The following is a 17,408-nucleotide window of genomic DNA, read 5'->3' as shown; positions in this document are numbered from 1 at the left end:
GTCTATTTGTGCATTCCTAAGTCCTTTGTAGTTTTACAGTTTTGCAAATCTAACCAACCAAAATCAGATTAATGTATATTTATGTATTGTCTTTATCTGTACAAATCCATATTCCAATTTCCATCTACAAAGTATCCTAACTGACAGCTGAGTAAATTTATACCCACAATAAGACAGTATCTGATATTAGGTCATGTTATTTTTCTTGAAGAAAATATGCTGCATATTATCTTCAAGAACGCAGTAACAAAACTACAAAACTTGCTGTAAAACAGTTTGGAATATCCCTACTTTTTCTTTCTGTTGTAATGGTAAAAGTAACTAATAGAATGACACTGATTCAAACTTCATCTTATAAATTCAAAATAGACTCAGATTCAGTTTTATTTTGAAAAACAGATGGAAGATAAAACATGTGCTCAGAGATAATGGGAACTGCAGATGCTGGAGAATCCAAGATAACAAAGTGTGGAGCTGGATGAACACAGCAGGCCAAGCGGCATCTTAGGAGCACAAAAGCTGACGTTTTGGGCCTAGACCCTTCATCAGGATGAAGGTTTTAGGCCCGAAATGTCAGCTTTTATGCTCCTCAGATGCTGCTTGGCCTGCTGTGTTCATCCAGCTCCACACTTTGTTATCTTGGAAGGTAAAACATGCGAGGATTTAATTTGCATTTTTGTTACAATTTATTCCCCAATTATGGCTCTCCATTCAAGATAGTTTGGAATATCTTTAATGTTATCGCAGATAAGTCTCCGTCCACAGGCACTGAGGCACCTATTTGTCCAGTATATTGTCACTAGCTTACTTGTCAATGAGAATCAACTTAACAACAACCTAGGTATGAATCTTAAATGAAGACCAAGATTCAAGTTGGAATTTTGGCTTTGTCTCATAACCAATTTGTCGTCACATCTCTAAGCTTGACATTTCTTTGAAGGGGGAGGAGGCATTGTTTTTTAGATCTTCTATGTCATAATTAATCCCTCATCACAAAAGGCTGCTTTTCTCCAAGATTTATCCAACTTTACAGCTAGTTTTATGGAGACAGTCACAAGATATCTAGTTGTCTTGATAGCCAATTTTCCAGTCTTGTCCCAGAGATGAAACCCATTGCTTGCTTAGTATCTTTCATAGGAATAACAATAGGTTGTTTGGCCACGGGTGCTTGTGTTGGCATTTAGTCAGTCATGACTATTCCTGATCTATGCCTCAAATTAATTAACTTGGCTTTGCTTTCTATGCTTCAAACACCCTGACCTAACAGAACACCATCAAACTCAACACTGAAAAAAATTCGTCCAGCTTTACATTTTAAGGACAGAGTTTCACTTTTTCACCACCATTGGCATTATTAAATCATGCAGTTTTAACTCCAATCCCCACAACAGATGAGGTCTGATGTAGGTTCTCAACAAATGAAGCATCACTTCCTTAAATTGGATGTCTTTAGATAAATGTTTACATTTTAATTTCTTTTCAGATTTTCCTTTTTAATTTCCCACTGGATTTTAGTAGATAGGCAAAAATTAGGCTCAAAGTTTGTCTAAAGTTAAAAGGTTTTATCCTACTACGTCATAATGGCATAATTCAATATGGTGGAGTGCCAGCAAACAGTTGCACTCCAAACATCATAATATTGGGTTATGTATTAATTATGAACTTTGACATTTCCATATAAGTTTAATGGGCAAACGCTGATATGATACGTGTTATTTGCAGGTCTTAAAAATGTGACAAAAGATTCCGTAATGAAAAGATGCACTTTTAATTATATTTACCACGTAATTAACTTAAAACCTTCTGAGCACGAATAACAGTTTCTACTAAATGGTAGTTGAATGAACAACTTACCGATGTTGTGTTCGACCTCGTATAATTTCAAGATTTTCAAAAACCTGAAGATTCTTAAACTTGTCTGGCCAATTTTGAATAAACAAATACCCTTTTGGAAACATAAGTATTTTAATAATGAATTACACAATGCATATTAACTTCAAATCACTGTTATATCATGAAGACATTGCAGGATATTACTGCATAAACCTGCGGGTCTCCAGTACTAAACTGTGCTCTCCAGACAGATTCTCTCCTTTCCATGTAATTTTTAATAAAGAACAAATGCAGCTATTTGAATATTGAATCACCTACACAATGGCTTTATTTTCATATCTTTTAAAGTAATTTGATATGAAAACAAACAAAGCGTACTCAAAATTGGTTATCACAAAGAAGGGAACTGGTAGAGTTAGGCGATTAGTGTTAATCATTCACAGGAGTAATTTGGAAATGGGGAAGTTTTCAGATGGTATGGAACAGGGAATGGGAGCATTGAACAAAAGGTAAGCAGTTAAATCATGAAATGGTGGTCAAGCTGGATTGATTGATGAACCGGGCAGATGGATGGTGGATATTAGAACAAAGAACAAAGAAAATTACAGAGATAGAAGGAACTGCACATGCTGGAGAATCTGAGATAACATGGTGTACAGCTGGATGAACACAGCAGGCGAAGCAGCATCAGAGGAGCAGGATTACAGAACAGGAACAGGGCCTTCAGCCCTTCAAGCCTATACCAATCCAGATCCTCCATCTAAACCTGTCAGCTATGTTCCAAGGATCTGTATCCTTCTGGTCCCTGCCCATTCATGTATCTGTCTAGATACATCTTAAATGAAGCTATCATGCCCACCTCTACCACCTCCGCTGGCAACGCACTCACGGCACCCACCACCCTCTGCGTAAAGAACGTTCCACGCACAGCTCCCTTAAACTTTTCCCTTCTCACCTTGAAATCTAGTGACCCCTCGTAATTGAGTCACACACTCTGGGGAAAAGGTTCTTACTATCTACCCTGTCTATATCTCTCATGATTTTGTAGACCTCAATCAAGTCCCCCCTCAACCTCCATCTTTCTAATGAAAATAATCCTAATCTACTCAACCTCTCCTCATAGCTAGCATCCTCCATACCAGGCAACATCCTGGTGAACCACCTCTGCATCCTCTCCAAAGCATCCACATCCTTTTGGTAATGTGGTTACTAGAACCGTACACAGTATTCCAAATGTGGTCCAGCCAACATCTTACACATCTGTGACATGGCCTGCCAACTCTTGTACTTAATAGACTGTCCGATGAATGAAAGCAAGCCATATGCCTTCTTGACCACTCTATCGACCTGCGTTGCCACCTTCAGGGTACAATGGACCTGAGCACCCAGATCTCTCTGTGCATCAATTTTCCCCAGGGTTTTTCCATTTACCATATAGTTTGCTCTTGAATTGGATCTTCCAAAATGCATCACCTCACATTTGGCTGGATTGAACTCCATCTGCTGTTTCTCTACCCATCTCTCCAATCTATCGGTATTCTGTGGCATTCTCTGTCAGTCCCCTTCACTATCTGCTACTCCACCAATCTTAGTGTCATCTGCAAACTTGCTAATCAGACCTTCTATACCTTCCTCCAGATCATTTATTTATATCACAAACAACGGTGGTCCCAACACGGATCCCTGTGGAACACCACTGGTCACAGTTCTCCATTTTGAGAAACTTCTGTCCACTACAACTCTCTGTCTCCTGTAGCCCAGCCAGTTCTCTATCCATCTAGTGAGTACACCCTGGGCCCCATGCGGCTTCACTTTCTCCATCAGACTACCATGGGGAATCTTATCAAACGCATTACTGAAGTCTATGTAGAACATAGAAAAGTGCAGCACAGTACAGGCCCTTCGGCCCATGATGTTGTGTCGTGGAATAATCCTAATCCAAAAATAAAATAACCTAACCTACACTCCCCTCAATTCACTGCTGTCCATGTGCATGTCCAGCAGTTGCTTAAATGTCACTAATGACTCTGCTTCCACGACTACCACTGGCAAAGTATTCCATGCGCTCACAACTCTCTGGGTGAAGAACCTCCCTCTGACGTCTCCTCTATACCTTCCTCCTAACACCTTAAAACTATGACCCCTCATGGCAGTCAATCCTGCCCTGGGGAAAAGTCTCTGGCTATCGACTCTATCCATGCCTCTCATTACCTTGTGCACCTCGATCAGGTCACCTCTCTTCCTCCTGCTCTCCAGAGAGAAAAGTCCGCTCAGTCAACCTCTCCTCGTAAGACAAGCCCTCCAGTTCAGGCAGCAGCCTAGTAAACCTCCTTTGCACCCTCTCCAAAGCCTCCACATCTTTCCTATGATATGGTGACCAGAACTGGATACAATATTCCAAGTGTGGTCTCACCAGGGTTTTGTAGAGCTGCAGCATAACCTCGCGGCTCTTAAACTCGATCCCCCTGTTAATGAAAGCCAAAACACCATATGCTTTCTTAGCAACCTTGTCCACTTGGGTGGCAACTTTGAGGAAGCTATGCACTTGAACACCAAGATCCTGCTGTTCCTCCACACTGCCGAGAATTTTGCCTTTAATCCTATATTCAGCATTTAAGTTCGACCTTCCAAAATGCATCACTTCGCATTTAACCAGGTTGAACTCCATCTGTCATTTCTCAGCCCAGCTCTGACATCTACATCTCTTCCCTCATCTATCAATTTTGTCACTTCCTCAAAGAATTCTATCAAGTTGGCAAGACATATTATTATATTATATATATATTATTATATTAGGAATTGCAAAACTTCATGAGATTAGAAACGAGTCATTAAAAGTAGTAATATGAACTCAATGCAGACTAAATGTAGGGGAGATAATAAGAGATATACAGGTGCCGGCCAATTAGATAGCTGACAGCTCTCTCATCCCAGCAGCACCATGTGGGAGCAGTAGTTACTGTTGGAATTACAGCCATATTGATGAACTTAGAATTAGGTTTGGGGTATCGCTGGGGCTGAGGTGTCAAGCCCTACTGAAGACACTGGAGGGTGAGTTTCAGGGGCTGGGACATAATAAATGGGGAGGTGTAACCTGGGTGAGCATCGGGTGGGGTGGTAAGTAAGGGAGAGCCTCCAATAGGCCCAGGGGGTCTCCAGTCGAAACTGTCCTCTCCCTTTGTCTGGCACTGGACTGCAGAGTAAAAGTCCCAGGGGTCCATATACACCAAATCATTGATCACCACAGTTAAAAATACTGGCATAGTAGGATATGGATGGTTATCTATTCATTACGTGAGAGCCTCAGTTGAACGAAAGGCAGATGCGCTGCCCAAAGCCTCTCCTTTCATCTGTAAATTTTCAGAAAAATCATGAATGGGTATGCTGTTGCAGAATGAACACTCAGTCACTACATCTAGTTTGCAATTTACCTTGAAGAGACACGCTCATGTATAAAATTTGACACATTTGGTACCAATACCCCAGGAGGGACTAAAGCTCATAGATACTGGCACATCACCTACCTTTAAACCTATCAGCGCAGCAATGCAAAGTCCAGCCCAGGTAAGAAAGTATATCAGATCCCTGATTGCTCCAGAACATAATTTTGCCAATAAATTGCATTCTATTTTACTACGGAGAGACCTGGTAGCAGGTTTCAAATTAACCAACCTGTTATTTCTTTCACCGTTCTGAAGACTTCCAGTTTTTCTGGAGGCATGGGAGTTGTATTTGTGAAGGAATCACTAAAATAGAAAGACATGAATTCATAGGACAAGTGAGATTTCAATTAAATACAAACATTTGGATGAAGATTTCCATTTGGTTACACTGGATCTATGGCAAATTTCACGAGAAATCAGCCAAGCCAGTAAAAATAAAATTGGTAAGTTTTAAACTGAAATTAGTTCAGTACAAATAGAGTGACTGCAGTTGTTTTTAACATTCACATGTGGATGTGAGTACTGTGCGGAAAGTTAGTTCTTACTACTCATCCTTAGATGTCCTTGAGAAGGTAATAGTGAGCTGCCTTCTTCACAACTAAGTGACTCACTAGGCATTTCACAGGGTAATTATGAATCAATCACATTGTTTTATATCTGGAGTCACATTCTAGAATGGATTGGTAAGAACAACAGATTTCCAACCCTAAAAGGACATTAGTGAACTGGTTTTTACAACAGTCTAGTACTAGTCTCGTATTTATGCAGGGCTGGATATTTATGAAGTTGGGGAGACTCTGTGATGCTTTTAAAATGGTAGACCAGACCTGATTCTGGGATTCCTATCCCCATTCCCAATATTTGTTAGTGTGGGCAGCTGACTCAGCTGGCTAGACAGCTAATATGCAGTTCGTTAAAAGGACAACAGGATGGAGTTTGATCCATATCCTTATTCAGGTATATTCAGGGGCCTAATGCCTGCCTTTGCCCACAGAATGATCACAGTATAATCTGTAACTCATTGACCTTCCATTAATTGAGGATACCACATGGAGCAGAAGAAGAATTAACTTAATCAGTCAAAACAGTGGATAAAATGAGTTACATCAAAGAGCTGCTTAAGTTGTTAGAAACTAATAACTGTTTCTATCCATCCAAATTATGGGAATAACACATTATAAGGCCTACAAATAGATGGTTACTCCTTCAAATTTTTCAAAACAGAGTCCTAAGACATATTTTTCAGGCAAATGGTCAAATGAAGACATTGTTAAAACTTTACTGGGTCAAGATGGGAGGAACTAAATAATTTTTAGAGCTGACTGTACATATCGGGATAGCATAGCTCAATCAAGTTAAACTTGCAGGGTGATTTTGACATTGTTTGTGTATGAGAGTTTGTGAAGTATTCAAATACTTTTTGTTGGTCGAGTTTTTATTGTATTCTAAGACTATAATATTAGTAATGACAAGGAACGAAGCAGAAACTCAAAGTAAAAAAAAACATACAGTTATGAAGTTAACCAAATTATGAAGTATCTGAAGTGTGTTACAAGTTGCACACGTGGACTTTGTAGCATCCACACTGCAGCAATAGGGAATTGCCTGGGAAATATAAGATTCTACTGGACAATTCCCCTACATCTGGAACCCTCTGAAAGTATCTGTTTAAATTGGAAGATTCAGAGAATTCTGCTACAATTAAGTAAATAGTTACTTGGGTTAAGTTAAACAATGTAATACCTCCTCTAACTCCAGAATAATTATTAAACTGGCTCCCAGCCTATCGCCAACTTGCCTCTTAAATCCTCAGAACTCTTACACCGCCCAACCCTGACTCAACATCCTGCCTGTCCCTCAGAATTCTTCCCGGGGACCTGACACCCTTTACTCCACTGTCAGACCCAACACCACCCCACATGACTGATAACTTCACTTTTCCCCGGCTCTGACGTATTATCCCCTCCCACTGCTGGACATGATCGCCCATCCTCATTGACAGGCCCAACTTACGCCCCATCCCTCCAAGATCTGGCACACTCTCCTCTCTGTATGGGACTCAACATCCCCTCCTCCTCAACTGCTGTCAGATCCGACCCCTCCATTCACTCACCACTGGGCACAACATCTTCCGATGCACTGCTGTCTTCCTTGGCACTTACAGTCCTTTCTTCTCCAAAGCTACTTACCCTGACTGCAGGCCCAAATACATCCCTTCTCTCATTTCCAGACTCAACATCACCATTTCTCCACCAACAACACCCCCCAACACCGCCCCCCCACACCACCCCACACCACCACCCCCCCCCCCCACCTCCCCTGCCGGCCCACCCCCACCCACTGCTCCACCACCCCTGTATACCTACTCCGGGACCCTACACTCCTGCCTTCTCCACAGAAGGTGGCAAACCTAACATTTCCCCACGCAGCCCAACCTACTCTAACTACTTCTCAAGGGCAATTAGTGATTGGCAACAAAAACCAGCCGAGCCAGTGTTGCTCACATCCCACAGGTACGTGGCATGCTGCCATCTATCTACATGGCTCCCAACGAGTGGCTGATGGAGTTTAATTTAGATAAATGTGAGATGCTGCATTTTGGAAAGGCAAATCAGGGCAGGACTTACACATTTAATGTGAAGGTCCTGGAAAATATTGCTGAACAAACAGACCTTGAGTGCAGGCTCGTAGTCCCTTGGAAGTGGAGTTGTATATAGACAGGATAATGAAGAAGGTATTTGTATGTCTGCCTTTATTGGTCAGTGCATTGAGTTTAGGAGTTGGGAGGTCATGTTGCAGCAGTACAGGACATTGGTTAGGTCGCTTTTGGTATACTGCATACAATTCTGGTCTCCTTGATGTAGGAATGATTTTGTGAAGCTTGAAAGGGTTCAGAAAAGATTTACAAGGATGTTGCCAGAGTTGGAGGGTTTGAGCTATAGGGAGAGGCTGAATAGGCTGGGGCTATTTCCCTGGAGCATCGGAGGCTGAGGAATGACTTTATCGAGGTTTGTAAAATCACAAGGGGCATGGATAGGATAAACAGACAAGGTCTTTTCACCAGTTTGGGGGAGTCCAAAACTAGAGGGCATCGATTTAAGGCGACAGGGAATGATTTTAAAGGGATCTAAGTGGCAACCTTTTTACACAGAGGGTGGTGCATGAATGGAATGAGCTGCCAGAGGAAGTGGTGAAGGCTGTAACAGTTATAACATTTAAAAGGCATATGAATGGGAATATAAGTAGGAAGGATTTAGAGGGATATGGACCAAATGCTGGCAAATGGGACACGATTTATTTAGGATATCTGGCTAGCATGGGCGAGTTTGGCTGAAGGGTCTGTTTCCATGCTGCACATCTCAATGACTTTATGACTCTTAACTACTGTCTGAAATAGGCCAAACAAGCCATTCAGTTCAAGTGACAATTCAGGATGGGTGATAAATTCTGTCCCATCCAGCAACACACGCCCTACAAATTAATAAAACAAAATGCATATTTAATGGCACAGACATGGTGGGCCCAAGGACCTGTTCCTGTGCTGTACTGTTCTATGTTCTAGTGTTATCCCTTAATCTGGCAGAAGATTTGCTCACTGATTCAGTAGACATGAGACAAGATTTGAGTATTTTAAGGAAAGAGAAATAACTTACCCTTTGAAAGCCACTGATAAAAAGATGACATTTCCATTAATTTTGGTACAGTTTTTAAATGAGTCAATATTTGAAGAATTGATCGAGATTGTATCCTTCAATGCTGATGTTCCTAATCCACTGCACTCTAGGGAAGAGGATATAAAGATATTATAAACAAGCAAATAGTGAAGAAGTGACGTGTGCATTTTTAAAATCAAAAAAACTTGCATTTATGCAGTGTTCATCATGACCTTTGGGTATCCTAAATTGCTTTATATTGAGTAACAGTTTTCAGTTGTAGTTACGGATCTAATGTAGAAAGCTTGGCAATCAATTAACACACAACACATTCCCACAAACTACAAAATACAAAAATAGCCAGGTAATCTGATTTTGTAACATTGAATGAGGGATAAATATTGAGCGAAGTATCTGAGTCTTATTCAAAATTGCACTATGGAATCTTAGGGGTACACCTGAGAGGCAGATAGGAACTTAGTTTAATCTCTCATCGAACAATGAACACCTCTGAATGTGCAGCAGTCTGCACGTGTGTGCTTAGACTATGTGCTCAACTCTCTGGAGAGGTGTTCGGACCACTTCTCTGTACAATTTGGAATATGCTGCCAGAATGACTGTGGAAGAAGATTCAGTCATAACACTCAAAAGGGAACTGGATAAAGATTTGAAGGGAATGGAGAAAAAGCAGAAAAGAGGCAATTGGATAGGCTCTGGTCTGCACTTATGGTGTCAAGGCAGCTCAGAAACACAGTGCACTCCAGTGTGAACTGACTGCTGTTTAGATGGAATTTCCAATGTGCTCCAGACCTCAAGTCTCCCATAAGAATAAGACTCACAATCAGAGCCTTCCCTGGGGTAACTTCCTCTATGCCACTTAACTCTGCATGGACAGATTTCCTGTAATGATTACTGGTGCATGCTCTCCATATCCATGCTTTGGTTGTTTGTCTGGACAACACCATATGCTGGGGGAGATGAGGGCCCCAGTGGATGCCTCTCAGCATAGGAATCTTCCCTTTCTCCATTGGGAATTCAACATGGAAGGTGTTGCACATGACATTCTGCATGCAGCAGTTACATCAGTTCAAGGATTCGTAAGCCACTTATATTTTCTGCAGGCTTCACTTGTCAATTTTCCATATTAATAGGAATTTCAGAATATTGCGTTCCCTTTTCCATTACCTGACAAGCATTTTCCTCAATTTTTGCTTGCATTTTTTCCCCAAGCTCCTGTTCTTTGGGTACTTGGTATGAGGGGGTGGAAAGCAGAATCCAGTGTATGTCCTTGTTAGAACATAAAACAGTACAGCACAGTACAGGCTCTTCAACCCAAAATGTTGTGCCGAACTTTTACCCTAAGTTGTATCTAACCTCCACCCCTACCTTTTCCTGTCATCCACATGCCTATTTAATAGCCGCTTAAATGCCCCTAATGAGCAGGGGGATTGAGTTTAAGAGTCGTGAGATCTTGTTGCAGCTCTATAAAACTTTGGTTAGACCACACTTGGAATACTGCATCCAGTTCTGGTCGCCCTATTATAGGAAAGATGTGGATGCTTTGGAGAGGGTTCAGAGGAGGTTTACCAGGATGCTGCCTGGACTGGAGGGCTTATCTTATGAAGAGAGGTTGACTGACCTCGGACTCTTTTCATTGGAGAAAAGGAGGAGGAGAGGGGACCTAATTGAGGTATACAAGATAATGAGAGGCATAGATAGAGTTGATACCCAGAGACTATTTCCCAGGGCAGAAATGGTTAACACGAGGGGTCATAGTTTTAAGCTGGTTGGAGGAAAGTATAGAGGGGATGTCAGAGGCGGGTTCTTAGCACAGAGAGTTGTGAGAGCATGGAATGCGTTGCCAGCAGCAGTTGTGGAAGCAAGGTCATTGGGGACATTTAAGAGACTGCTGGACATGCATATGGTCACAGAAATTTGAGGGTGCATACATGAGGATCAATGGTTGGCACAACATCGTGGGCTGAAGGGCCTGTTCTGTGCTGTACTGTTCTATGTTCTATATTCTATGACTCCACTACCTTCTCCGGCAATGCATTCCATGCTCCTTCCACTCTCTGAGCAAAGAACCCACCTCTGACTTCTCCCCTATATCTACCTCCACTCACTTTAAAACTATGCCCCCTCGTAATAGCTACCTCCACCCTAGGAAAAAGTCTCTGGCTGTCTATTCTATTTATACGTCTGATCATTTTGTATACCTCTATCAAGTCACCTCTCATCCTTCATCGTCCTAAAGAGAAAAGCCTGAGATCTCTCAACCTTTCCTTGTAAGACCTTCCCTCCATCCCAGGCAACGTCCTGGTAAATCTCCTCTGCACCTTTTCCAACACTTCCACATCTTTCCTGTAATGAGGTGACCTGAACTGGACACAATACTCCAGATATGGCCAAACCAGGTTTTTGTAGAGCTGGAGCATAACTTCACAGCTTTTGAACTCAATCCCTCTATTAATGAAAGCTAACACACCATACGCCTTCTTAATAACTCTATCCACCTGGGTGGCAGCTTGCAGGGAACTGTGAACATGAACCTCAAGATCCCTCTGCTCCTCCACACTGCAAAGAATCTTTCCGTTAACCCTGTATTCTGCTTTCAAGTTTGTCCTTCCAAAATGAATCACCTCACACTTTTCAGGGCTAAACTCCATCTGCAACTTCTCAGCCCAGCTCTGCATCCTATTTGTAACCTAGAACAGCCCTCTACACTATCCACAACTCGATCCGCCATTGTATCATCCACAAACTTGTTTGTCCACCCTTTCACTCCTTCATCTGTATCATTTACAAAAATCACAAATAGAAGTCAACCCAGGACAGATCCTTGTGGTATACCAGTCTGCCAGTCAGTCTGACAAAATTTGTTGTTATGATGTAAGTTCTGTGTTTTATATACATTTTTATCATCATTTATGTAAAGCTTAGATTCTTGGTTTCTGAGTTGGTGAGAAAATGGGTTATTCTGTGTGTCTAAGTTAATAACTAATGTGTTAGTATTTCTGAAGCTACACCATTCTTATTGCAACATTTTTGAGGACTGGCTTTAGGATTAATAGGTTTCTGTGTACCTTAATCGAGTTTTACAGCTGAGCAAGATAAATGACATAAGCTTAGATGGGTACTTTTTTTGAAAAAACTGAAGGAAAACCATAGGTTAGACACAGTTTTATTAGTTTATTTTGAGTTGTAAGCAGTATTGTGAAGTCCTTGAATAAAAACGATTGTACAAATTGGGGACGCTGAGGTGGGAAGAATATACCTAAGTTAGTATTATTTGCAGACCAGAAGTGTTGGGATAAAACCTTGAAGAGTGTACCTGAATTTAAGCTCAGGGGCATGCATAACTCCAATAAGTAGCAATCAGTAGTTCTAGTCTAAGTTAAAGTCGCAAGTGAATTAAATCTATCGAGTTGTGAGAGGCTTTGTGGGCTGCATTGCATCATTGCAAGTGTTGTTTTGAATTGATAAGTTCCCAGTAAAGTTTATTTTTAGTTACAGTAAATAAATAATATCCCTTGCCAAGCAGTTGAATAATCACTGATTTCATTTGTTTATTTCCTATTTGTTCCTTCACAAAAAAAAGAGGGTGAAGGAGCAGTCAGTTAGCTAAATAGCTAGAATGTGATGCAAAGTAATGCAACTGAGCTGTTTCAATCTCTTTTCTGGATTAAGTATTGCTTGGGGGACTGCCTCCTGGCCTGGTCCCGTAGTCGTAGATCCGTCAGCCTTGGACAAAAACCACACGATGTGAAAGAGAATGATAAACAGGGTGTTTCAAAAGAGTTACAAAGAGAAACTTTGGGCGTAAGTTCAGTGGGTGAGATGATTACCACGAGTGTTCGAATAGTGCCAACAGTGTGGGTTTGATTACTGTTCTGGCTGAAGCAGATTTGAGGACAACAGTCTCATGCTGATTCTTATAGTGCATCAGCACTCCTGGAAATGATTCGTGATTTCATAAATTTTTGCTTTGTTACAATAACGTAAAAGTGCCTTATAGAAGGGATTGATCATTAATTTCTCAAGTTTCTCAAATGATGAATGAAGAGAGAATTGAAGGCTCATTTCAGATGATGGCCTGCCTTGCTGCCATGGTTACACCCATGTGTCTGTCGTCCTGGAAGAGGAACAAAACAAGGTGTACATCAGAAGCCTTGCAGCCTTCTGTGGCTGGTGGGTGCTGTGACGAGGAGCTGGAGTGCATCACTGTCACCAGAAATCAAATTTTAATTTAACTTTCCTTTGATGTTTTTGTTATAGTGAAATAATCATCCCCCTTTCACATGGGGCACTTAATTGACTTCTGATACCAGAAAGAGGTGTAAAGAGTGATCCCCGGGCCACTGGTAGCTCGGCTGATGCTCACAACATTGTCGTGATATACCTCTCTCCTAAGCAGGGCCTGATTCACTTTCATGTCAACCGTAAAATCTCTGGAAGACCCAAAGCAGAGTCAAAAAACCTTATCTCGTGAATTTGATTGTGACAGGGTATAATGACATAATCCTGTAATCCTGTAAGATAACAGATTTCCTTTTTGCTAAGTTAATCAAATTGCTGGGATCTGCTGGAGCTTCTATTCTTCCCTTCAAACAATCTTTTTCATGTTTTTATCCAGTGAGATCAAATAAGTAATCAAGGTCCTAAGGAAACCCCCAGTCCATCACAAATATCCATAAACAAATGCCTTTTCAACTAATAGTTTGTGAAAAACACTTGATTGCTATTAAATGCTTTAACATTTAGTGATATGTATGACCTTCATTAAAGTATTCATGAGTCAATAAGCCAATGGTCCTGAGGAAACTCCGTTTCTTATCCAATAACATACTCACTGGATGCATTGCTTATAAAGGATGAACAGGACCAATATAATGGTTTGTATTTCTTTCATTAATTCAGTCAAAGTGAACCTCACGTAGCAACAAAAACCTACTGCCACATGAATATAAGGCTTGGGGCAGATGTAGGCCATTCAGCCTATCAAGTCTGCTCTAGTATTTAATGAGATCATTGCTGACCTAATAATCCTCAACGACATTTCCTGCTTTTCTCGCATAACCTTTGGCTACTTTACAGATTTCAAATTTGCCTGTCTCAGCTTTGAACGTAGCACACAATCTGGGGAAAGGGATTCCACAGATTCAATTCCTTCTGTGAACAGAAATTTCGTTTAAGACATAAGTTCATCAGATCTGCGACAAAAGTATCCTCAAGGAAGGGGATCCATTTTTGCATTAACCATTAATGACAACCTAAGAAGTGTAAATAAAGACAGTTCATTCCTCCTCAACCACAAGTTTAATGACTGTAACAGTAACAAATTGGGGGCAAGTCATCGGTATTTTCTACATGCTGACCCTAGTTAAACATTACATGGAACAAGTAATGGCATTATAAAATCTTAAGAGACTTCCATCAACTATCAACATTGTCTGCCTTACAAATCCCTCCACATCAGCCTAAAGAAAAGGATCTATTCTTTTTGTCTTATATATTGACACACATATAGTCAAAGAGCGTATTGAGGAAATTTAGAAAGTGCCACAGACAAGATTACTAGAGGAGCTTAAGATGTAGAGAATTAGGAAGAGAGGGATAAACTAGATTAAATTTGGGCAAGAAGGCTAAAAAACAAGGTGTTCAGGTTAAGGACAGTTTTTCAGAATGGCTGGGTGTGGATAGCAGTATTCCACATGGCTGAATTCTGGCCCCAGTCTTGTTCATTGCATATATTATTGATTTAGATGTTAGCCTCAAACATACCAAAGCTAGAAGAGGATACCAAAATAGGTGTACGGTTAATTCTTTAGAAGTCTTAAGGAAACTCTGCAGGAGCAGTGACAAGATGAAGAAATGGGCAAGAAGTGGCAGATGGAATTCAATGTCAATAACGTCAGAGGTGTTACACTTTGGGGTAACATAAACAAATTTAAAATATTGAAAAGATAGGACAAGGTAAAACGAAGCAGAACGCTTTGAGTAGTTAAATAGATTGGCTGAGAATTGCGGAATGACAGAATTGTTACAGTGTAACAGATATAAAACACAGAAGGAGAAAATTCATTTTTACAAGGTGTTGTGAGCCAACTGAATTTACTTCCAGGGATTTTGGTTGAGGCAGATACCACATCAATACTCAAAATTGGTTTGGATAGCTGGATGAAGGAAAAGGAGATAGGAAAATCTGGGAATAGGATCAATAAGACTGTTTGTTTATGTCGAGGAGAAACCACAACACTAGCTGTTGCACAATATGTTGTTTTACTCAAAAAGAAGTCACAGTTCATGTTAAGTTAATGACAGTTCATTGTTATCTACCTTTTGGGCAAGGTCCATCACATTTTTTACATTTTCTCTGGTCTCCTTCATCTACCTCATATGTACGAGGGCTGCAGGTTCGAACACAAGAGCCGAGGTCTGTTACCACATAGTTATCTAAAATATGAAGAACGCATACAATTACAATATCCAAAAGTGGTTTTAAAATTCAATTGATATTGCTCAGCTACATTCAACAGAAGAGCAGTTTAATTTCAAAGTCAGAGGAATGAATTTGGAGTTAGAAATACAAAGGTTTTCGGTGATACGAAAGGACCCAAACGTTCATACATAGGCACATTCTGATTATGAACCTCGCTTCATCATCAGTGCTAACCCCAACTACTCACAACAATGGGTCATTGTTGCACAATGCCTTTAACAAATATTTTCATGCTAGGAGTTTGGTTTCCCTCACCCACAAAAGCAGTGGGAACCAGACAGTTCCAACATTTTGGTTTCTCATCGCTTGATGAATAACAATAAACAGTGGTGGGGGCTATAGAGGCTTACAATCTAAATTGCGATTTATGAAATCAAATTCATGATAAATTGAAGACAACGATGGCTCTATTATCTGGCCTTCATTTCTGCCAAAGCTAACCATTAGCTGGATCACTGATGAGATGGTGAAGTTTCAGTGGAAGTCTATTGCCTCTTGGTTTGCTTTTTTCATAGCTACTGAACGACCCATTTATAACAACTGGTGCTAAAAATGAATATTTTCAGAACATTTAAACATACGGGGACACTTCTTCACACAGGTTGCTCCAAAACTGTATTTCCCATCTGGATTAGGTTTCAGTTGATACGTGCGTGTATCGTAGACTTCCAAACGGGGACACGATTCTTTACAGGTATCTCCATCTCTGAACCTCTGACATGCCTGAGGGAAAAGATAACATTGGCACATTTAGTACACTTGCTTCTTTATGTCAATCTGCTTATTGTACCTGCTGCTGACAGTAACATGTCCTTCTGTTACTGAAGTCTTGCAATACCCACGGAACTCTCAAATTCTGTCGGTCAGTTCCAACAGTCACAAATTTAAGATAGGAGGCCTGTTCCCAGCTGCAAAAGGTTTGGAAACCAGAGGGCACTGATTTAAAGTAATTGGCAAAAGAACTCGGACAGCATGAGGAACTTTATTTCCATAATGAGTGGTTGAGATATGGAAAGCACTAAGAGAGTAGCACATGATTATGAGAAACAGGAGAGGAGCAGGCTATTCTGCCACCAATTCTGCTCCACCATTCAACAAATCACATTGGGATCTTCAGTCTACTTTCCTCAATTGCATGCAATCCTCACCCCCACTCCAATAACATTCAACTCCTTTCAGAATCAAAAATTAGTCAAAGACAGAGTTAATGATCATTTTCAAAAGGGAATTGCTTGAAAATCTGAATCGAGAAGAATTACATAGCCATGAGGAAAGCATGACGGAGCAGGGCTAGCTATGTTGCACTCCTGGATGGTACGCAGGGACACGATGGGCTGAATGCCCTCAGTCTGATGGTCCAATGATTATATGGCCAAACCTCCTTGATCCAGCACACAGGTCAGTCCTCAGCTAAAGCACATGTGTGGACCAAGGTCAAAGGAGAACTGGCAGGATAAAAGATAAAGTATGTGTTTGTTGTATTTCACAACACGTGGGGACTTTACAGGAAAGAGAGCACCCGTTTCTTTTATCGTTGATGTTTGATGTGTTTGATTATGGTTTTGATCAAGAAGGTTGCTCTGCTTTTGAAAGATTCAGAGTCTGCGATTCTCTGATCAGCACCGTGAGTGTGGGTGGCAGGAAAAGTGGCACTGTCCTACAGCCTCACAACTGAGAATGTTCACCAGATCATGAGCCATTCAGCTTATCAGCAGCTGACTGGTGAGGCCTCAATACTGGGAATCTGCCTTGCCAGAAACCAGCAGCTAGATTACCAACTTCTAACAGACTGTTGGTTGAAGCTTAGGCTTCAGGGGATTTAATGATGAGACAGTATGTGGTTTGCTTGTGCTTCTGATGTGGTGGAGTCCTGAGGAGAGAGGGGATCAGGGAAGTCTGAGGCAAGGATGCCAGCTTGATCCCCATCTGTGTTTTCAGTTGCCTCCATTTTGGGGCAAAGTTTAGGCCCTGCCCTCA

The 17,408-nt window shown here is 41.0% G+C and overlaps 1 protein-coding gene across 2 annotated transcripts in view; it reads right to left on the bottom strand.

Moving 5' to 3' along the window:
* The window catches only part of egfra (epidermal growth factor receptor a (erythroblastic leukemia viral (v-erb-b) oncogene homolog, avian)), a 275,066-nt gene that overhangs the window by 68,627 nt on the left and 189,031 nt on the right, over nt 1-17,408 (bottom strand). For both annotated transcript variants that reach the window (XM_059638086.1, XM_059638089.1), the window contains exons 7-11: nt 16,013-16,154; nt 15,269-15,385; nt 8,930-9,056; nt 5,506-5,579; nt 1,855-1,945 (exon numbers count right to left, since the gene is read on the bottom strand). In XM_059638086.1, the coding sequence (XP_059494069.1) occupies nt 1,855-1,945; nt 5,506-5,579; nt 8,930-9,056; nt 15,269-15,385; nt 16,013-16,154 (551 nt within the window). The remainder of the gene's footprint in view (nt 1-1,854; nt 1,946-5,505; nt 5,580-8,929; nt 9,057-15,268; nt 15,386-16,012; nt 16,155-17,408) is intronic.

Source organism: Stegostoma tigrinum, chromosome 2, assembly GCF_030684315.1.
Source record: "Stegostoma tigrinum isolate sSteTig4 chromosome 2, sSteTig4.hap1, whole genome shotgun sequence".
Lineage (NCBI taxonomy): Eukaryota > Metazoa > Chordata > Chondrichthyes > Orectolobiformes > Stegostomatidae > Stegostoma > Stegostoma tigrinum.
This window is presented reverse-complemented; position numbering and strand designations above follow the sequence as displayed.